We start from the raw sequence: 24,088 nt of genomic DNA, 5'->3' as shown, positions 1-24,088 counted from the left end.
CAGCCCCCACTTCCAAGTAATATTCCTTGATGAAACCTGATTATTTCTCCCAGAATGCACTTAAGCTCCATTACAGCAGTTTTAGGTGGAATAGAATTACATGCCAGTAGCCTTTTAGTACTACAAATCTACCATTATCTTTTTTCCCCTCTTCTATCACTATTGGAGCTCCTCTTGCAATTAATACAAGCACTCCTCTTCTCCTTTGCCCCAGGTATTCCACTGAATAACCATCTTGAAAAATTTTCTTTATCAAATTCACAGGTTTGGTTCTTTCCAGGTGTGTCTCTTGTAGTATAGCTATTTGCACTCTACATTTTTAATATAGTTCACTACTCTTTCTTTTTTATATTTAAGTGTGAGACCATTCAGATTTAAAAACATTACAGAAAGCATCATTTTCTTATATAGTCATTGTTCCCACTTTTCTGTATAAATGATTTTCTGTCATATGTCTAGTTCCAACTTTTATGTCACATGCATATACTGTTCGGCAGCTTGGGTCTTTTATACAGCTGCCTGATGTCATATCTAGTTGAACGTATGTCACATCTTACAAAACTTTTTGTTTTATTGGAAGCATTCATAAAAAAAAAAAAAAAAAAAAACAACCTCCCCATACCCCTCTAAAATCTATTAACTTAATAATACACAACTATGTACAGCTTCAAAATTTTAAGTTTTACCTTCCTAATAAGAACAAAAGTTCTAAACTGACAGTCACACATACAAACTAAAGTTAACCAAAAAGAAAGGTTATTCATGCTAAGACCCATGGTACAGCCTGTGCTTTTAGTAAATGCGGTCTGGTTTTGTCTTATCTTCATAGCTCTCCCTGCTGAGAAAACACTTGAATGCTTTCAGTAAACATTCTCAAAGTCATTTCTCTTTATCAGGTGGTCTTCTAGGGACAGCCAGACAACCAGGCAAAAAACTGCTAAGGATACATTGTTTACCAGAAAAAAAAAAGATTTATAAATACTCTATATTCATTTTCCTTTATTTGCATATTATTCTGTTGCTGGATAAAGCCATGGATAAAAACACAAACGGAAAGTAATAAGAATGGTACTGGAGATGAGAAACATCATACAGAGGAAGTTTATGTTAGTGAGAAGGCTGTTGTGTATAGGGATAACAGTGTTATAGGGTGTATATGTAGGAAGTGTAGGAAAGTACAGTTGTGTACACTTACCATAAATGTAGATGTTTGAGTGTATTCATTGTTACAGTCCTCACTTATGGGTTATCCGGTTCCCAGTAGTCTTCAGTCGGCCCGAACACCAGAGTCCTTGGTATATGAGGAAATGGCATCGGCTGCCTCCCTTTATACCCGACGTACTGACATCAGTTTTACATCCGGTGGCAGCTGACGCCATTTCCTCAGTTTTTCTTGCCTTAACTGTTAGGAGCCCCCAAAAGAAGGCTAACCCAGGAATGGTAGCACCCTGGACACGTCATACAAAAAGTAAAAATATGCCTTAGGAAAAAAGGGGGAATGGAGGGTGGGAAACCAGTACTGCAATAGTGAATACATTCAAAACATCTACATTTATGGTAAGTGTACACAACTGTACTATGTTCTTCATGTTTCACTCATGTTGCAGTCCTCACATATGGGTTGATTCCCAAAGCCCAGTAAGAAGACAAAGGGGGGGGGGAGAAGAATTACAGATTAAGGGTTGGTAAGGAGGCCGTGCAAAACTGCAGAGGCAAAACCAGCCCTGGATTTAGAAAACAAAGGTAGACTGTAATGCTTTGTGAAAGTATGGACAGAAGACCAAGTAGCTGCTTCTAGAATGTCCTCAGTAGGCACACCTCTCAGAAAGGCTGCAGAGGTAGAGGCTGCTCTAGTAGAATGGGTCCTAATACCTTGAGGGGGAAACTTCCCATGCTGCAGTTAACAAAACTGAATACAATGAGCAATCCATTTGGTGATGGTTTGTTTTGAAATAGCTTTACCCTGAGCGCCAGGAGCAAAACTAACCAATAACTGTTCAGATTTTCGAAAGGATTTAGTCCCAAGTAAAATCTCAGCTGTCTATGCAAATCAAGAGAGTGCAGAATCCTTTCCCCTTTATTTTGGGGATTGTTGAAATATGTAGGCAGGTGAATAGACTGGTTAAGGGTTAAACTGGAAACCACCTTAGGCATAAAGGATGGATTGGTTGTCAGAGAAAACCAATCAGAGTGAAAAATAATGAAAGGTTCTACTGCCAGTAAGGCTTGCAGCTCAGATACCCTTCTAGCTGAAGTAATAGTTAAAAGGAAAACAGTCTTACAGGAGAGAAACTTCAAATCTGGAGAGGCAGCTGGTTCAAAGGGAGGCACAGTAAGTTTTTCCAGGACAAAATTAAGATCCCAAGCAGGAGTAGGAGCTCTTCTGGGAGGTCTAAGATTACTAGCTCCCCTCAGGAACTGATTCATCAAGGGGTGAGAAAAAATGGGTTGCTCAAAAGAACAATGAGCCGAAATTGCTGAAGCGTGAATTTTGATTGAAGAAAAGGAAAGTCCACCATTAAGCAACCCTGCTAGGTAGTCAAGAATGAGTGAGAGAGAAGGATGAGAAGGGTCTTCTCCTTTAGCTAGCATCCAAGATCAAAATCTCTTCCATTTACCTGCATAGGATTTTCTTGTGCTAGGTCTCCTGGCCTCATGAAGAACTTCAACCACCTGTTGGGAAAGATTTAAAGTATTAGCCAGGCAGTTAAATGCATAGTTTGAAGATGAGGATGAAGGAACTTTCCCCCTCCCTGAACCAACAGATCTGGTACCAGGGGAAGATGCCAAGGCTGAGCCTGGGAAAGGCTGTGAGTGAGGGGATATACCAATGCTGCCTGGGCCAATCTGGAGCTATCAGAATAGCCTTTGGTTTTTCATCCCTTATGTTTAGCAGCACTCTGGGAAGAAGAGGCAGAGGAGGGAATGCATAAAGTGAGAGATGTGTCCATGGGAAGGACAATGCATCCACCCTCCAAGCTTTGCTGTGAAACTCCCTGGTGCAGAAGGTTAGAAGGAGATGACTGGTGTGAGAGGCGAAATGATCCACTTGTGGGGTGCCCCAATGATGAGTGATACGATGGAAAATGTCCCTGTTCAGCTGCCACTGGTGAGGATCCAGAACATGTCTGCTCAAATGATCCGCCAAGGAGTTTAGCCTCCCTGGAAGATACTGGGCTATTAGATGTAAGCCCATGGATGCTGCTATGGACCATAGTCTCATGCTTTGTCTGCACAAGGGGTAAGAGTGAGTCCCCCTTGCTTGTTGATGTACCACATGACTGTGGTATTGTCTGTCCTGATCAGCAGAGTCCCAGGGTAGAGTAGGTCCTTGAAAGCCAGCAAGGCCTGCTGCACTGCTATCAATTCTTTTATGTTTATGTGGAGATGAATCTGCTGTGTGCTCCAAGTACCCTGTATGTCCCTGCCCCCCATGCAACATCTGAGGCATCTGTGGTGAGAGTCTGGCTGGCAGGTGGTGGGTGGAAAGGCAGACCCTTGTTTTGAGAACAGGCTGCGCCCACCAGAGGAACTCCATTTGTAGACAGGGAATCGTGAATAATCATGTCTAAGTCCTGTGTGTGTTGACACCAAAGATTCTTCTTGAGGTACCACTGAAGTTTTCTCATATGCAGCCTTGCATATGGGATCATCAAAATACATGAAGCTATGAACCCTAGTGCTTGCAGGAATTGCCTTGCAGAGAACTGGGTCATGCCAAGTTCATGAAGTAAGTAAAAAGATCTTCTAGCTTCTGTTGAGGGAGGAATACCATCTGGGTGGCTGTATTGAAAGTGTTGCTCCCCAGCCCTGAAGCGAAGGAACTGCCTGCAACTTTCCCTTATTGGGATGTGCAGATAAGCCTCCTTGAGATCCAAAGTTACAAGCCATGAATTCATGTTCAGCATTGGTAGTAATTGTTGAAGGGTGAGCATCTTGAATTTGGGAATCACCAGAAAGGTGTTTAGAATGGACAGATCCAGAATAGAGTGCCAGGTGCCCCCTTTCTTGGGTACGAGAAAAAGCCTTGAATAAAAACCTAGGCCTGCCTGAATTGCAGGAACTGGCTCTATAGCCCCCATAGTCAGTAGAGAAGAAATTTGAGTTTCTACCTCTGCCCTGAGGGTTCTGGGTATGTCTGGATATCCTTGTAAACAGGGAAGGTGGAAGGGATACAGTCCTCAGCATCAGAATCCTCAAAGCCAGAAAAAAATTGAGAATTTCCTTCTTCACCAGCAGAAATACTGGATATTTCAGAATCCGAGACACAAAACATCAGGAGATAATTCCCTAGCCCTCTTTGAAGAGGAGGGGATGAGCGCCCCTAATCAGGGAAAGAAAATCACCAGCCATCTTTACCAACTGGGAATGAGGTACAGGAGTGTAGGCCGAACCCTGCTTGTGAGTAGGTTTGCGGCTGGAAGGTTTACTAGCAATCTGGAGGGACTCGGGAGGCCTAGCAACTGCAGAAGTCTGAATTAAGGCAGTCGGTCTGGTTCTGGTCTCATATCAAAAAGAAGAGGCATCAGAAGCCAGTGTCTGCAAAGCGGCTCCGGACCCATCTGAGGCAGCAACAGGCAGAGGGTCTGAAGACGAAATAGCAGCCTGTGGCAATGAGGTCTTCGTAAAGATCTTGGCAGAGGCTTGCGGCTGAAAATCTGCGGACTGCAGGGGCTGCAAAAGCATCTCACTGACTACCGCTGTGCTGACTACCAATTTCACTGGTGCATCGTCAGTAGATTTAACCCTAGTCCTTGTCTTTGCATTTCCGAGGTATATCCAAAGTCGGGAGACCAGAAGATGCTATACCGTTGAACTTAGGCCAGACTCCAAAATGCTTATACAAAAGCTGGCTCTACGGCGTATGGTACGCGGGTTAAAGGAAGCACAGAGATCACAGTTAGGGATGTTGTGCTCAAGGCCCAAACAAGCTATACAATAGGAATGGAAATCACGGTGCGGAATCTGTTTTCCACAGGGAAGACCGTTATTAACTTTATCTGACATTATTTAAAGCAAGAAAAGAGGATCCCCAATGGGGTACTTACCTGAAGACGTCTTCAACTTAATAGTCGGAAAGCAAAACAAAGGTAAACGGCCGACGGGCATTAGTGCGAATTGCGTCTGCTTCTGGCTCCACGGCAAGAAAGACTGAGGAAATGGCGTCGGCTGCCTCCCTTTATACCTGACGTACTGTCAACAGTTTTACAACCGGTGGCAGCCGACGTCATATACCAAGGACTCTGGTATTCGGGCTGACTGAGGGATACCGGGAATCGGATAACCCATAAGTGAGGACTGCAACAGTGAAACACGAAGAACATCAGTAGTGTTATAAAAAAGTATATATAGAATGAACAGAGCTTAAGGCAGATTAAAGTGGTAGAATAGTAGCCAAGAGTTAATGGGATTAGCTTAAAAGGATATACAATAGGGAAATTGGAGGACTGGAAATTTGGAAGGCAGATTGATGAGAGGAATAAGATAAGGGGAGTGAGGGTGATGGAACAAGTGTTACTGGGTGTAAGAGATGTTGGGAGGGGTTAGATGATTTGGGTAATTATGATAGGTTGAGATGGGTGGGTAGGAGGAGTTAGACTATGTACAAAGGTAACTGAAATAGGGGTGGGTGAGAATGGGGGTAGGGTAAGGGATCAGAGTGAGCCTGAGAAAAGAGGGGCAAACGAAGCAGGCTGGAACAGGAGCAGAGAAGCACTGTGAACAAGAAAAACTATCAGTGAATGCTACAGGTAAGCAAAATCCACTCAAAACTTGTAATGACAGAGACCAGCAGCTGGATTAGTGGCAAAAGGATTTATCCTTCGCTTTCATCTGTAAAATACTTCTTTGCTCTGAAGAAGCCTTTTACAGACGAAAGCGAAGAACACAACTTTTTACCACTAATCCAACACCTGGTCTTTGTCATTACAAGTTTTTGGTGGATTTTTATTATTTGGTGTTTCCTTCTACCTTGTCTTTTGGGTCAATTTTTTTCAAATGTTACAGGTAAGAGGAGGGGGGATTAGCCTGCATTTCACTTATAAGACCGGACTAAGAACTTGTTTATTATGACAGAAAAAATGTAGTAGTTTCTATGGGTAAGCCAAATTACATAGAGAGATGAATAAAACTATATCAGCTATTTCAAAGTATAGAGTAGAAGTATGCAGACACTTAACAGAATAAAGGAGCTGTGAAGTAAAAAAAAAAAAAAAAAGGCTGCTGCGGTATTAGGTTCAGTGATGTGCTTTCTACCGTATTTACAAGATGCTACCAGAAAAAGCTGTATAAACATACATTAAGTTACCAGAGTTTTGCTTTGCTGTATTGTTTGTCTGGGTAGTGGAGGAGCGAGTTGGATGTGGTTGAGGCACAGTCGAGGTCTATCCTGACAGGTTTGGCCACTGAGGTTGTTAGCTAAAAAAGAGAAAGATAGGAAATCAGGTGAGAGGGAGTGTATGCTTAGAATGGATTCAGAAAAGTAACGGATATAAATAGGTAGGTTTTCTGAGAGTGTAGGGGTGACAATGGAAGCAGCAGAAGAAAGAGAAGAGGGTAGTCTGGTAGAAGGGATGTTAGTAACCAGAAATAAGCAGATAGTATACTTTCTTAGCAGCAAGCAGAAATAACATCATGTCATTTTTTTAAAACATATCTTCTTGTGCAGTCTCATATTCAGCTAGCCTTTTCTTCATTTCAACCACTGAATTTTGCAGTTCTATGACCTTATCTGAATATCTGTTTAAAGCTTCTTGCATTTTTCCATTTTTTTATTGTTTGTGTAGATGTACTCCATCAGTGTTTCCGTCCTCTTGGTTAGTGGAAGTCATGTCTGTAAATTGCACTGCTTCTTGCTGAGCAGCTGCAGTATTTCTCCCAGTCTGTGTTTTTTCCTCACCTTTTGTAGCTGATGTTCCTCCAGGTCTTTTATACTGATTTTTTTTCCTGGCATCCAAGCAGTGGACTTAGTAGCCCACTACTGAAATTTACCCAAAATCTAGGCCCACTGGCTTTCTCTGCTAAGTTTCTGTTTTCAGACTGGGTGAGCCAGAATTAAGCTGTTACTCAATGTACAACCATCTTGGAAGTCCCACCAGAAAGACTTTTAAGATCAAAACCAGTGTGTTTGAATGACCTGTTATATTTTACATTTTTTTGAAATTTGCATAATTTATGAAATAGTGCAAATCATGTGAGGTCTGTTCTTAATAGAAGATTTGGGAGAAAACCTTTCAGGAAGCAAAGTGGTTTCCTTGTTTCACACTTCAGGTAGCAGTGGGGTTAATTAGCCTACTGTTGCTCAGGACTGAATGAAGTAAAAGGAAATGTGTTTATATCAGCAGAGGAGGTGACAGACCTTGTTGGTACTTCTTGTTCATAGGTAGGTACTAGGCTATTGGCCCTAGGGCCTCTATAAGCCTAGCCAAATGGTAACCTGGTTTTTGCCACCCAAGAAAATTATTTTCCTGTGCCCGTCAAGCAGAGCCACAGAAGTGGTCCCCGGGTGAATTTCCTATCACCCATCCAATCATCAAGATTTTTCTTGAGTGCTAATGAGGAGCTTTGTTTGATATAGATAGGTAGTTTGTTCCAGAGTATGGAAAGTCCCTGGGACAGGAATCTATCCCTCCAGCATTTTCTGTTTATTGTGGTAACAAGGTTTAGGTCCCTAGAGCATGTAGCTCGGAGGGATTGGGATTTCTTTACGTGGAGCATGTCCAACAGCTCTGGGTTTGACATAGCTTTGTATGTTAGGCAGAGATCGCCTCTGAGTAAGCAATATGCGACAGAGTAAAGCTGGAGTTTTTTTGAGACAGTGTGCGTAGAGCATCTTTTTGAGGCCAGTAATCCTCTTTGTGAGGTATTTCTGTGGCCTTTCCAGTTGTTGTAGATGTCTTGTGAGGTACCTACCAAAAGGGGCGTTGTACTCTATAATGGGTCTAATGAGTGATGAGTAGAGGGGAACAATGACCTCTTTTTTTCCTGGATGAGAAACCTTTTGTGATGAGGTGTGCCACGTAGAAAGATTTCCTGACTACTGTGGCAATGTGATTATCAAAGGAGAGACTGCTCTCCACCTGTGTCCCAAGGAATCTTATCACACTTTCGGTGTTAAGTAGACTACCACCTATGTGGTAGTTAATGGGTACAGAGTTTTTATTAAAAGGGATGACAATGCACTTTTTGGCACTGAGCTTGAGGCCATGGCTTTGACAGCAGGCATCTGTCTGAGTGAGGCCCTTTTGTAGGATGTCCACATCGTTAGGAGTTTTGATTATGGCTCCTAGTTTGCAGTAATCTGCAAACTTTGTTAGCCAAAGACCTTCTGTGTTAGCCTGTACTTCAGAGAAGTAGATACCAAACAAGAGAGGACCTAGGACTGAACCCTGTGGTACTCCACTTGTCACTGGTCTGAAGTTGGATTTAGAGTCTGCTACTTTCACAGTGTGGGTTCTGTCAGTGAACCAGTTGGCAACCCATCTTGTGACATAGGGATTTATACCTAGTTAAGTGAGTTTGTCTATAATTTGAGAGTGGGGGATGGTGTCGAAAGCCTTGGCAAGATCTAGTTATGCTGTGTGCACCACCTTACCCTCATCTACAGCTTTGGTGACCACTTCAAAGAAGTCTATCAGGTTTAGGAGATATGATCTGCTTTTTACAAACCCGAACTAGGTAGGGTCCAGAGTTTGGAGATTACCAATGTCATTGTTTATAAGTTCCATGATGATACGCTCCATAGCCTTGCAGACCAGGCTCGTCAGGCTAATGAGGCGGTAGTTCCCGCGGTCCTTGGTGGCTCCCCCTTTTGTGGAGTGGGATAACCATTGCTGTGCGCCATTCAGTGGGCACAAAGCCTGAGGTGAGGCTATGATTGAACATGGTACTTAGGTGGGGTGCCAGTTTGTTCTATAGTTCATGTAGAATGCAGCCTAGGATGCTGTCAGGTCCCATGATGCTGTGTTCTTGGCTTTGGAGAGTGTTTTTTTTTACCTGTGCAGCCGTGATTACAGGAACTTTGCATTCTTCCGGTATAGGGATGGGCCCTTTAGGGGATAAGAGAGGGGTAAAGTTAGCACTGAACCTATCTGCCAGGATGCTGGCAATATCAGTTGGTTCTGTATATTCAGTGCCATTGTGCTATACCTCAGAGCAGATCTGAGTGTTGCCATTGATATTCTTGACATAGCTATAGAATGCTTTGTGGTTGTCTTTAGAATCAGTGGCGATTTTGTTTTCATAACTAGCTTTGGAGGAAATTATGAGGGATCTCAGCTTCTTACTGAGGCTGACCATGGAGTTCCTCCAATCCTCAAATACAGAGGTTGTTACAGAAGATATAGCACCTTTGCCCATTCGTAAAACCCCAAAGAAGCATTTTTTAACTAACAAAGTTGCATATAGCTCAACAGGGATTATTGCAATGATTACATACAAACTGGCAAAACCTCTTACTAATGAAGTAACTGACATTTTTACCAGTGCTTTAAGCAAAGATTACATTTTTTTCTGGCAAAATAAAATGGAAATTAATTATAATTCTGTCATTTTTTTGTAGGGTTGGTTTACGCTGGTAAATTATCAGTGCACTTGTTTTTTAGACTTCATGCAATCACCTTTTGGTAAACTTTGAAAAATGATGCTGAAAAGAAACAACGGCAGAAGGTTTATAGCAATACATGGCCTCTGTGTTTCCTTACCTTTTTCTCCACTGGTCCAGAACCAACAAGGGACAATTTAATAGACCATGCTGCCATTTCCTGTAATGGACACTCACCAAAACCACCATCACCAGAATTAAAAGGTCTCTCTTCACAAGTCAGCTCAATTGGCATAAAGGGGTAAGCCTTCATTATGACACAGATAATCTGAGTTCGACTAGTGACTTCTGCATCTATTGGAACTGACAGGGCAGGATAGGAATGATAAGTCTTAAGCCTGCTTGTTTCTCTTCATGTGAGCGCCATGTGCTCATTGGCACACTTTCCATGGTAGAATCCTTAGAGATCACAGATGAAATGGCGGTACCTGTCTACAAAGTGGGGTCAAGGCAAATTGATTACATCACATGAACATATGGTGTACCTCACCAAAGCTCACTGCACATCAAGTATGTGTGAGGAGTCAGGACTGCAAATAATATTCCTGATTCTCTCCAGAATGATGTACACTCAACCCTTGTCCCCAGGGAATAAATAAGCCATAGGGCTGTTATGGCCAAGGGGTTTAGCTGCATCAGTAGAGTGGCTGAGAGAGTAAGGTCAATGATCAGTTGAGGAGTGGATGAATAAAAAAAAAGCTTCTGCTTTGTGTCCCATGTGTGTCCCACTGATAAGGATGAAATACTGGCAGCTGTACCACTGCTTCATGGCGTTCTTCTTCCCTAAAGAATAAAGGCAAGACTGGTCCAAGTCTTACTGATATATCAGCTAACTGAAGAAGCACTTAAAGGCTTTGGCGTTAGAGCTACTTAATGAAAGAACTTTCCTGCAACAAGTACTCAGATCAGGTTCCAAACTGTGAGAAAGGGCAGAAAAGAATTAGTAGTGCCAGGGTCAAGTGTTCTATCCTAGCCCAGCATGCAACATCACAGCATGTGCAGCTAGAGATAAGTACACCACTTTCCCCAAGTATGGAATGAAGAAAAATTCAGACATTTACCAAAACCACTGTATAAAAACTTAAAAAAACAACCAGCCAGTAATCCACAAATGACCATTTATTGTCTCTAATGTCTCTGCTAACAGAGCCTTCAAGGAGTAAAACTTTAAAACAATCACCTGCCATAAATACCCTCACTAATTACATTCTTAACACTGAATTATTTAAGAGCATGGTGATTACATGTAGTTCAATCCCAAACCATCATATCACAAACAGTCCCTTACTAGATACCTCTGAGGAAAGAGCATGACATTACAAGCTGAAAAAGTGATAACTCATTAGGCAGCAGCAGCAGGATGATAGGATCCTGCTTAAGAGCCCAGCCCAATGGTAAAGAGTTTGAAGCTGAACTGCTGTGTTTGAACAGGAATCTAAACACTGGACAGTCTGCCACAGAGATGGATTAAGGGGGCAAGGACTAGCTCACCCTTCCTTAGCACTGAGTGTGGACAACTGTGCTGGAGGCCAGAAGCTAACCAAAAACATAGGGGAATTAAGTGAACTGCCATGTTCGATGCACAATACAGGGTCACTGCAGCATGTAGGTTTGTGGTGACATGCACAGGTATGCTTGTAGTACATGCACAGTACCCTAGTGTGAGAAGAAAGACAGGCAACATCAAAAGTTACCCTCCTTGGACAAGATGGTCACACGCCCTCCAGTAAAGTGACTGAAGAACATTCTCCCAGGTGAAGGGGCCATCCCTTTGGGTTATGCAGCGGTGGGAGGGTTACTAACACACCAAAAGAGTGAACAGCCTCACTGAGCTGTGATGGAGGTTTGCGGTCTGAAGTCACTTGGGGTGAGATCACAAAAGGTGCCTTTACAGCCATGCTTCCTTCTTCTTACTTAGGCCTAGTGGATGCAACCGGTTAAGCCTGTCTCCCAGTAGTGGGCACACACCACTGTCAAAAGTACTTCCATTCAGTCTGAATCCATGGGTAGCTAAATGTTCCTAAACAATGTGGCTATGGTTCTCAGAATGTGCAGATAAATGTATGCTTTACAGAAAAAAAAGTACATCAAAGACTACCTTAAATAATAAAACCAAATACCCAAGTTAGAAAAAATTTAACAGAATAAATTATTGTGGTTTGAGTGCATGTCTAGAAAAACAAAGAATCTTGTGAAGAAGATTTGGGACAGACAGGACGAGATCAGACAGGCGTCCCCGAGGACTATGATGTTTGCAGATGACATTGTGATATATAGTGAGAGTAGGGAACAAGTTGAGGAGACCCTGGAGAGGTGGAGATATGCTCTAGAGAAGAGAGGAATGAAGGTCAGCCGGACTACGACGGAATATGTGTGTGTGAATGAAAGGGAGGACAGAGGAATGGTGAGGATACAGGGAGTAGAGTTGGTGAAGGTGGATGAGTTTAAATACTTGGGATCAACAGTTCAGAGTAATGGCGAGTGTGGAAGAGAGGTGAAGAAGAGAGTACAGGCAGGGTGGAGTGGATGGAGAAGAGTGTCAGGAGTGATTTGTGACAGACAAATACCAGTAAGAGTGAAAGGGAAGGTCTACAAAAGGGTAGTGAGACCAGCTATGTTGTATGGGTTGGAGACAGTGGCATTGACAAAAAGGCAGGAGTTTGAGCTGGATGTGGCAGTGTTAAAGATGTTAAGATTTGCACAGGGTGTGACGAGGGTAGACAGGATTAGGAATAAGTATATTAGAGGGTCAGCCCAGGTTGGACAGTTTGGAGACAAAGCCAGAGAGGAGAGATTGAGTTGGTTTGGACATGTGCTGAGGAGGGATGCTGGGTATACTGGGAAAAGGATGTTAAGGATGAAGCTGCCAGGTAAGAGGAAAAGAGGAAGGCCTAAGATAAGGTTTATGGATGTGGTTAGAGAGGACATGCAGGTGGATGGTGTGACACAGCAAGATGCAGAGGACAGGAAGAAATGGAAACAGGTGATCCGCTGTGGCGACCCCTAATTGGGAAAAGCCGAAAGAAGAAGAAGGAAGAAGGTGAGAAGAAATGATGGCGTCCAGCAAAGAGGTAGATCCAGGGTCGGTGTTAACATTTTGGGAGCCCCCAGCAAATGTCAACTTGGGGCCCCCTAGGCACTTCTGAACTGAGTATCACCCTGCCATTGCCACCTCTCCCAAACAACCTTTTAGTTCATGCTACAAACTTTTAGAAGTAGTATGCACAGACTGACCTGTAGCTACAATGCTCTTACATTACAACATGCCTATGCACCTCACTGTGTTGGCCCATCTCCCAAAAGGACATTCACAATTACAGGCTTTTAAGTGCAACAATCATTACAATACCTCTCTGTACAGGGCTGGACTGTGTCCTAGGCACTACCTACTGTTTCAGCTCCTGCCCCCTACACACCCTCCATCGCTCTCCATACCACACACATTACTTTTTTTCTTCCTTTTCTCACATTTCGCCTTACTCTTCAGCTTTTTCATGAAGGCATATCTTTCTATGTGCTCTGATGAGATGTTTTAAGTTTTTTTTCTTTTCACTCAAACTTTTCCTCCAGTGATGTCTTGAACAGAAATTATGATTAAGGAAAGAAATGTATTTAACTGTTCAGCTTTAGTTTTCCTTGCATCCTTTCAGAATAACTTCCCTAATCAAGACAGCGCAGTAATGACCACTTAGGAAATAACTCAATTAAGCCAGTGCCCCCAGAAGCCACAGGGGTTACAGATGCTCTGGGATGTATTTTGCAGCATTTCCCAACCCTTTAATCAAATGGTGGACTAAACAAAAATAAAGAGCAAGAAAATAATTTCAGTCTTTTTTTCTTTCAAGGAATGCATAAGTTGTACCCAAGACTTAATGTTCAAAGCTGACGAAATAGTAACTCGCAATAAACTAACAAGACAAATGCTGTGAGGATATATAGGTCCTATCTGGAAATACTGTATGCCTTTCTAAACGTCCACAAAATATGGTCACTGCCTATGCATCCCTCTGGTGTTAGACTGGCATAAAAGCAGAAGTTCAAATTGCCACAGTCATGTATTTCAACTGACTGCTAACATACACCTAACATGCCTCATCACTCCTCACCCCAACCTGCAAAAGAAGCAATCTGTATATGTGCCTAATGTGTGATTGTGAGGAAAGTGAAAAAAAAATGATTACAGTAATGTAGTCTGCCTTGCTGCTCCTAGACAGTTCACTACACCTTCTTTGTACACCTCTGAGGTCTATGAGAAAAGTAAAAAATAATTTCCACACTGTCCCCAGCACAAACACAATCTGCTGTGACGTCCTGTGCACACCTGTAAGGTTTGGCTGTGATGAAAATTAAAGTAATAACAATACACTTCCAGCCCCCCAAAGTATATAACTTACTTCAGCTTTCTGTAAAAACAAACACACACACACACACACACACACACACACACACACACACACACACACACACACACACACACACACACACACACACACCTTAGTAGGGCTAGTTTTAGAATGACTAGCTGAGAGAGGCCATTATCAACTTTATCCTGTCAGGATTATATCACAGCCCTGTTCAGGATAAAGAGTATAATCCAAAAATTAATACATTTTTTTCTCCTCATTTTTCCCCTACCAACAACAGGTTTTGTGGGACCCTCACACAGTCAAGGATGATTAAGGGGCCTCCTATATCCATTTATCCAGTCTGGGAAGCAGGAGCCACCAGACTACTAGAAGATCTAAGTGTTGAATGTTCTGTGATATATTTTATGCTTTACTTTTGAAATATGACTTTGTTAGCTGCATTTTTTTACTGATACCCAGAAATGTTATGTACGTGTCCCAGCATTATTTGGTGTGTGCACAGATAAAATCTGATATTTTCTGCACACAGACACACAAGCCACAGCAGTACCAGTTTTGTACTTATTTCAGCAAATTCCAGTGCATTATGCAACACTGGTACTGCCACACCAGACCAGCGACTGCTGTTTAGCAGTCATCAAACAGGAAGGGGTAAGTCATGTATTTATTTCATTGAGGAGTAATGCATACCTGTCACTGTCCCTGCTTTCACAAACCTTCCCTGATTTTTTTTTCTCATAATTTTGCTGTACCCTTCATAAAAAAGTTTGATTTGCTGTTAAATCATTCAGGATTACTGACAGTTGATAAATCCAGATGGCAGAGTTTTAAACTTCTTATTGTCCGAAAACTGCATGTTGGTGCAAAAGGTGTTATTCTAATAATGTTTTAAGTAAAGTATAATAATATTTAAAATGTGTTCCTGATTTTGTGGCTCTATTCTTCTATCATTTTTTGCCACCATGCACAATTCTTTAGCAAAGAAGCTAACAGTCTTAGTAGTTGGTATTCTGCCAATATTTACAAAGTGAAAGTGAAGACCATCTATGACGATTGGGAGCATCAGCTCTTCTTAAAATCCAAGGTAAAGACTGAGACTTGGTCACTCTGGGCTTTGCTGATCTCTCTAGTGCTTACCTTGCTCGTGTTCATTATCAGCTTTATCCAAAAACTGTCATATCACACCCTTGTTCAGGTTAAAGAGCATAATTGGGAAATTAATACAGGTTTTCTCATTTTCCTCCAACCAACAGCAGCTTTTGTGGGGGCCCCCACACAGTCAAAGATGATTTTAAAGGGGATCCCTGCAGTCATAGATACTGAAGTTACCAAAAGCTGGCTATGTTGTTAGTTTTAGTGGCATGAATGTCCTCCAGCAGGGCTTAAATAAGCCAGAGGCACTATGTCAGTGGTAAAATATTTAATGGAACTGTAAAGCCTGCTACTTCAAAAAACACTGCTAATATAGCCAGTGATATTTTTTGAAATTTAAAGGAGATATAAATAACAGTTATTTTTACCCACCTTGTTTATTAAGTATACATGATTGTATACTAGCTTTTGTTGGTTTGACAGACATGTTATGAAATATTAATGTAAGATAATTTGCTAGGAACAGAGGACCCCCAGTGACCGCAGGGATTGCTGGTGCCTAAAGCCTGCTATGGGTGGATGGACTGTGTGAGAGAAGATCTGTGACAGGCATGAGTGTCGAAGAAGGCAGCAGTGTAACACTGAACTGAGACACAACACCCCAACCCCATGCAGAAAAGGGGAACAAGGGGGTGACGATGACCCAAGTAAGTGATGAGCCCTGTTCTTACAAGAAAAAAGAAAAGTGATTTTCCAAAATTCCTTATTCTTGGTGGGGGAGGAGATGAGCCCAACCTACTGCACCTGTCTCACTCCTGAATCCTTTATCATTTATTTGAATAAATAAAATGACTACATAGCCAGTTTACAGCTGCATTTCATCCATGCAAGAATTAGCACCAAAACTGCCCACATTATGTGCCTTCCTTCTGACACACATATACACTTAGTGAAACAAGCCCAAAACAGTCAACAATTCCACATGCAATATTAGATTATATCTAGAGTTTAGAGTACAAAGCTAGTTTACAGAAAACATCAGGTGGGAAAGCACAGCATGAAGTTTAGAAAAAGCACCTAAGAGGAAACCCTGAAGCAAGAAGAGTAAAAGGAGGGATTGTATTTATTCCTAGACTTGAACATTCACTAACCACCCTACATTCCTCAGGCAATACTCGGTTGTTACAGAGTGCTTAAAATATGTCATATAAATTATTTTGAACACAGGGAGACACTGCTGATCTGTACAGATGGTAAGTTAAGCTCCCATCACTGCTAGAGCCACCTTACTATTATATACCCCTGCATTTAAAATTGCTGCTAAAACCTGCCACTAGCCCCCGATGTCCCATGATCAGGGCACCTTTATGCTGAGCATACCTGCCTTTACCTTGGCCCCAAGACAAGGGCATTTAGAAAAACTGCTCCAGATGGAATGGTACTCTTGCCCACAGTGGTAGTGGGAAAAATATTCATATTCAAGAAGAAATTAAAATGTATCTGATACCCAGAGATTGTGAATGTTAGAGACAATAGCTTATCCCAGCTATACTGAAACATCACTCTATATGCAAAAAAAATCAACAGCATTAACACATACTGAGTTAGTTAATATCATAGATGCATTTAAATGTTATTGGTCCACAAGTGTACCTGTCAACAAAATGATTCTACTATATATCTGAAGTTTAACATTAATGTAACCATTTTACACATCCTCCTATTTTGTGTAAATGTTTAAGACTGCATGCAACTTGTTTAAGGTATCCACTTTATCCACTTTCTACCCTTCATATACACTTGTTTAACACTATGGACCAGGTCCTGACCAAAACTAGTTCAAGGATTAGTTTGCTTGCTCAAAGAAACAAATACAAAGTTTCGACACAATAGCTCTCATAACAATATCACAGCTAGGGTAGAGTGAAGGGGACGGCTACAGCCGGGTACAAGCTGTTAGGAGGCATGACTGGCACCTCAGAAGAGATGCCAATCAGGAGTAAGTGCAGTACCAACATTTTCTTAAACAGCCGTGGCTGATATCGCAGTCAATGTCTTTATCCTCACTTTCTGGTAGGGTGATGCTACTCTTCAAACCACCCAGCATGTCAAGTGACACAGCATAACACAAAATTATCCTGTAGCACAACAGAGTGCCATAATAAAGAGAACATTACTGCAACGCAGAGATGAGAGCACACAGATTACTGGAACTGATGTATACACTGTATTACTATTTTACACTCTGTGCCCCACTGCCTGATTAACATCGACCAACACAATCATGCCCATTACTTTTTGGTAAGGTGAGAGCCAATCATAGCACAGTCACCGTCTATCACAGGCTTTTGCTGCAAGTTACACACCTATGCACGTTTCTGCAAATGTGCAAACAAGAAGACCAATAAGAGTACAGAAGATATAAAAAGCATACATCACTCACTCATTCAGGTAATGTAATCTTTCAGTGACCCAGCCTCCCTTGGAGGCAAAGAGTGTCTAGCAGATCTCTGGTATTCACCAGAGATAAACATACTCACTCCACGTCAAAATACATGCACCCCACCAACTGAATCAAGCAGGCTTAGCCTCATCCCTCCTCCTCCTCTATAGCTACCTTGTATAAGCATTCAGATTGCTAACCACACTCCAGTCACCTGGATCACAGTCCAATATTTATCTTTCTACACCGCAAAGTACCCCCTGTGCCACTGTTATTAACCTTGACACTGATTTACACATCAATTGCATCAGTTTCACACTACCTTTAAGGTGACCTGGGTATCCACAATCTCAATCTTCATGGGAATCACCTCCGGTATGATCTCATCCTCAAGGAAGGGAACAATGTTGTTGAGTGATGAGAGGAGTAACTCTGCATTGTAGCTGTTTATCTTCAAATGCAAAAAGCCATTCCTCACTGCCAGAGGAGAGTGGGCTGCAGCAGCTGGTCCAGACTCAAGACGCAAGCACATCTGTGGGCAAGTCCTTGTAATCTCAGAAACTAGTTTTTGGAAGCCAAGGTCACCTAAAAGCAATAAAAATGAAAATATATTATCAATCCACATATATGTGCATACACAATGACATAGCAATAAAACCAATTTATTAAGCAGATATGCCCACTGGATACTGTGTCCCTTTTCAGGGGTGACATAGGAGCAATGTCTGCTCAAACTCGCGCAGTAAGCAAATGAGGGCTGAGGGAAACAAACCCTGTACCACAAAAAGTACAGTTCACAGATGTAACCCTCTGCACCAACTGCCAGACATGTAAGGGGAAATCAAAAACAATCACTAAAGCAGTAGTTACCCAAGAGATCCAATACATATTATCCAGTTTGAAACTAGCACGCAAAAAGCTCAACAATCTGGAAGAGCCTAAAACACAACTGTGCATAGAGATAATATGAACAGCTAAAGATGGCTGTGGATGCCAAGTGCAGTAAAGGCAAACAGAAAAGAAACAAATCATCCAGTGAGTGGAAAGCAGCAGAGTTACAGATGACAATATCCCAATGACATGAAGTGACGACACAAGGCAATAAGTGTAAATCCAAAAAGGACAAAGAAATGATGGCGAAGTGGTAGTCTGGTTTTCCACAGCACTAATATGGATGGCATGTGCTCTGTCTTCTCACAAAGTTTGTCACTTTTTATGCAAATCATCTAATTTCTTAGCTCCACCTTTCTCTGTCTGAGACAAAATGCATTTTTAAAATGAAACTGACTAATGATGACACAACATAAAGTCATTTTTTCTTTTTAATGTATATTAAAATGCTTTCATCTCTGGATCTAGGAAAGAGATAAAAAAAGACCTTTTTTACTACATACAGAAAATACATTCTTAGTGGCTTGGCAAGCCAAGCAATTATATAATGGCAGAAATGCCGACATCTGCTCAGAGTCTGAGTCCAGTTACAGTTATCTGCCTGTAGCAAGAATCCCTGTCTTTCTTGGACTATACCATGCACTGTTCGTACCAACACTCCCTGCCTTCTTTGGACTATACCACACTCTGTTCCTACCAACACACCCTGCCTTTTCTGGAACATACCCCACTGTATTCCTACCAACACATCTACAACTTAGTAATAGGTCTACTTTATTTCCGATTTTTCACTTGGACAATGTTTCTCTGCTCAATGGAGTTCAGTAATGATTCTGCCATTAAAACCTGTTTTGAGAGGTGCAGAACTAAAGGCCAAGAACAAATCACTTCCATCGTAAGTTTTGCATCAGAGTGGAAGCTGTTACATTACCGGCATGTGCATAGTGGGAACTGTCTATCTCATGGGGCTCCTCTTAAAAGTCCAACAACCAGAACTGCAGTCCTTTGAACAACAAGACAGTATTTATATGTCCCTGTTCACACACACACAAAGTCACCTTAATCTGAAGTAACAGCCCCTTACTGTTATGTCCAAGACCTGTAACTGTAGATCCCTCAATTATGGAAAATAATTAGCCTACATAAAGTACAAACTCTGTTAAGCAATTACTCTGTAGATGAAATGCAGATGTTTATTTTTACTTCATGTTTACTGAAACTACATTCAGTATTCCTTGTAGATGTAGTTCTTGAGAAATCTCTTACACAGAGTCAAAATATTACTGCTGTAAAACTAACTGTCCCATTAAACAAGCTACACATAGCCATGGACAAGAACTTTCAGCTTTTGAAGAGCAGACAATTCAGCAGATCCCCTCTCATTAACAAAGAACAGGATTGTATTCAGTATACATTATGGAGAGGTGTATACCTCCGCCAACACTGAATTCAACTCTTGGACTTGTCTGTGTATTACAAATGGGGGTCTGCAGCCAATGTACCCCACAATACCCTTTATTATAGCTTAATGTCGAATGATGACAAAGTCAGTGCTCTTTTTAGGGAAAAGTGATCTGTGGATTGAACTGTTGGACCTATTAACTCAGTCAAATTCTTATGGTCGGTACACTGTCAGGATATAGGCTGTTGGGAAATCCTAAACAATCCTTTTCTTTTGGGTTCTTTGTATTGTAGCACCAATGGATGGCAGATAATGGAGACCAGTACTCTCAGAGACCCTTCTCAGTGGTAATGAAGTGGGCTGAACAGAACAAGATTATCTAATCAACGCTCTATTCCTACCAACACAACTTGCCTTTTCTGGAATACACCATGCTCTGTTCCTACCAACACACCCTCTGCCTTTTCTAGACTATACCACATTCTGTTCCTACCAACACACCCTGCCTTTTCTGGTCTATACCACATTCTGTTCCTACCAACACACACTGCCTTTTCTGGAATATACTGCACTTTATTCCTACCAACATACGCTGCTTTTCTGGAATATACCACACACATGGCTCCTATAAACACAACTACAACTTATTGATTTGTCTACTTTATTTCCGATTTTTCACTTGGACATTGCTTTTCTGCTCAATAGAGTTTAGTGATTAACTAGACATAAATCAGTTAAATAAAGTGATTAGGATTGGAAGTCGGTCCTAAAAACTACTGTAATATACAGTTCTAATATTTCTACGGGTATAGTATGTTATTTCACTTCTACAACTTAAACTGTACTGCTGCAACTTCTACCGCAAGTGTAAATATCAAACCTTAGAAATGGGTGCAACTTTCTTACTATGTAATACTAAACTGTACAGGTTCTGATGGAAAAAGAGCATTATTTTTGCACTGAATTTTGTTGTTAAGCCCTGCTCCTGGAAAATTATCTTGATGGTGAAAGCTCCTGTTACGACATCATAAAAAAGTAAAGCTATAATGCCTCACTATTTCACTTAGCATACATGGTACTCATACTTCTCAACCTCTTAGTCCAGGAAATGTGGACAAAGCCTGACATAATGAGGGACAAAAGCCTAAAAAATAGGGACAGATTTTAAATATTGCTCTTATAAACTTAAAGTAGCAAATGGGTTATCCGGCTCCCAGTAGCCCTCAGTCGACCAGAATACCAAAGGTAAGTAAAAATGACGTCGGTTGTAAAGGATGCCAGGGCATCTGATACAAAAGGAAGCAGCCGACGTCACTTCCTCAGTCTTTCTTGCCATAACAGTAGCCCCCAGAAAATAAGGCTTAAACCAAAAATCAATCTGACAAATAAATTAAGCCTGTACCTCAGGAAAAGGGAATAGGAGAGGACCACAAAAAGGGGGAAGGAGGGAGGGAAACCAGGACTGCAACAGTGAATACACTCGAACATCTACATTTATGGTAAGTGTACACAACTGTACTATGTTCATCATGTTTCACTGTTGCAGTCCTAACAAATGGGTTGATTACCAAAGCCCAGAGAAAAAAGGGGGGAGGAACCAACAGCATCAAGGGTTGGAGATAATGCCCTGCAACACCGCAGTGGCAAACCCTGCCCTGGCTCTGGAAAACAGAGGCAATTTATAATGCTTTGTGAAAGTGTGAACAGAAGACCATGTGGCAGCTTCCAAAATGTTTTTAGTAGGGACACCCTTTAGAAAGGCTGCAGAAGTGGAAGCCGCTCTAGTAGAGGGGGTCCTAACCCCATTGAGGCGGAGCTTTGCCATGAAAGGAATAACAAAAAGTAATGCAATGTGTAATACATTTAGAAATGGTTTGCTTAGAAATAGCCTTGCCCTGGGCTCCAGGGGCAAAACTGACCAATAATTGTGCTGATTTCAGAAGTTCCTTAGTCCTGTCCAGGTAAGACCTGAGCTGTCTGTGCACATCAAGAGAATGTAGGATCCTTTCACCTCTATTGCGAGGATTAGGAAAGAAGATAGGAAGGTGTATGGACTGATTAAGAGTCAGGCTGGAAACCACCTTAGGCATAAAGGAGGGATTAGTCCCCAGAAAGACTATCTGCATGGAAAATAGGAAAAGGCTCAACGGCCATCAAAGCTTTCAGCTCTGAAACCCTCCTTGCTGAAGTAATAGCCAAGAGGAAGGCGGTCTTCCAAGAGAGAAACTTTAAATCTGTAGAGGCAGCTGGCTTAAAAGGAGGAAGAGTGAGTTTCTCTAGAACAAAATTAAGATCCCAGGCTGGGGTAGGTGCTCTTCTGTGAGGTTTTAAATTGCAAGCACCTCTGAAAAAACATTTTCATCAGGGGATGAGAGAAAATGGGCTGTTCAAGAGAACAATGAGCAGAGATAGAGGAAAAAGAAAGACCATCCTGAAGCAAATCAGCCAAGTATTCCAGGATCAGAGGAAAGGGTAGGTTGAGAAGCAGACTCCCCTCTAGCCTGCATCCATTGAGAGAACCTTTCCCATCATAGGATTTCCTAGTGCTAGGCCTCCCTCAGCACATCAACCACCTGTTGGGAAAGGGAGGAAGAAAGGGAAGGAGTCATACAATGAGCCATGCTGCCAAATGGAGAGACTGACGATGAGGATGTAGAATATGTTTCCCCTTTCCTGAACCAAAAGATCTGGCTTCAGAGGAAGATGCCAAGGAGGAAGATGGGAGAGACTGCGAAGCAGTGGATACCAATGCTGTCTGGGCCAGTCTGGAGCTATGAGAATAGTCCTTGGACGTTCGTCCCTGATCTTCACTAATACTCTGGGAAGAAGAGGCGGGAAGGAGTACACTGATAGCAACGTCCAAGGGAAGGACAGAGCATCCACTTTCCAGGCGCTGCTGTGTGGTGCAAAAGAAAGGTAGCAGATGGTTGTCTGAGGAGAAGAAAAGATCCACCTGAGGAGTGCCCCAACGTTGAATAATGCTGTAAAAGACTGTTCTGTTCAGCTGCCACTCGTGAGGATCCAGGGTTTGCCTGCTCAACTAGTCTGCCAAAACACTGAGCCTTCATGGAAGAAACTGAGCCAGGAGATGCAGGTCCAGGGATGCTGCCATGGACCAAAGATTCATGCTTTGCCTGCACAAGGGTTAAGAGGGAGTCCCTCCCTGCTTGTTGATGTACCACATGACCGTGGTGTTGTCTGTCCTGACAAGCAGGGTCCCTGGAGAAAGAAGATGCTTGAAAGCTAGTAAGGCCTGCTGAACTGCAATCAACTCTTTTAGATTTATGTGCAGGTGCATCTGCTGGGCGTTCCAACGTCTCTGTATGCATCTGCCATCCAGGTGTGCTCCCCAGGCATAGTCAGATGCGTCTGTAGTCAGAACTTGAGTGGCAAAAGGTGTTTTGTAGACAGGCTGTTGCCCACCATAGAAACTCTGCCTGCAGAGATGGAAGCAGAGGAATCATCATATCCAGGTCCTTTGTGTGCCGACACCAAATGTTCTTGAGGTACCATTGCAATTTCCACATATCCAAGTCTTGCATATGGAATCATGAGAATACAAGATACCATGAATCCCAGAGCTTGCAGGTATTTCCTTGCAGGGAGCTGGGACAGGCCTGCCAAGTCCTTGAAGTAAACTGAAAGAGTTGTCTGCTTCTCCTGGGTGAGATATATCATCTGGACAGCTGTGTTCAGACTCGCTCCCAGAAATGTCTCCTTGGATGGTACCATTTTCGATTTTTCCACACAGAGAGTGTAACCCAGGGAAGAGAGAAGTGTCTTTACGAATTCCAGCTCTTTTAATAGCTGTTCCTGAGAACTTGCTTGAATCAGTCGTCCAAGTATGGGTAAATCTGAATTTTCTTCTGCCTGCAAAAAGCAATGACTGGGGCCAGGCACTTTGTGAAGACTCTGGGAGCAGTAGATAAGCCAAAGGGCAGCACAGAAAATTGGTAATGTTGCTCACCCACTCTGAAACCAAGGTAATCCCTGCAACTTTCCCTGATAGGAATGTGCAGATAAGCCTCTGAGATCCAAGGTTACCAGCCAGGAATCCTTTTCTAGCAGTGGTAGCAACTGATGCAGAGTGAAAATTTTGAACTTTGGAATTACTAGAAAAGCGTTCAGAATGGAAAGATCAAGGATAGGACGCCAGGTGCCTTCTTTTTTTGGAACCAGGAAAAGCCTGGAATAAAAGCCCTGGCCTACCTGCTGAGCAGGAACTGATTCTATTGCTCTAAGATGAGACAGAGACAAAATTAGTTTTTCTACTTCTGCCCTTTGGTTTGGAG

The 24,088-nt window shown here is 42.2% G+C and overlaps 1 protein-coding gene across 1 annotated transcript in view; it reads right to left on the bottom strand.

The window, feature by feature from the left end:
- UHRF1BP1 (UHRF1 binding protein 1) overlaps positions 1–24,088 on the bottom strand; it is a 1,147,688-nt gene that overhangs the window by 194,068 nt on the left and 929,532 nt on the right. Inside the window, exon 18 of the mRNA XM_044076560.1 lies at positions 17,826–18,088. Within this exon, the coding sequence (XP_043932495.1) occupies positions 17,826–18,088 (263 nt within the window). The remainder of the gene's footprint in view (positions 1–17,825; positions 18,089–24,088) is intronic.

This window comes from Protopterus annectens, chromosome 7.part0, assembly GCF_019279795.1.
Source record: "Protopterus annectens isolate FY-2018-M chromosome 7.part0, PAN1.0, whole genome shotgun sequence".
Lineage (NCBI taxonomy): Eukaryota > Metazoa > Chordata > Ceratodontiformes > Protopteridae > Protopterus > Protopterus annectens.
This window is presented reverse-complemented; position numbering and strand designations above follow the sequence as displayed.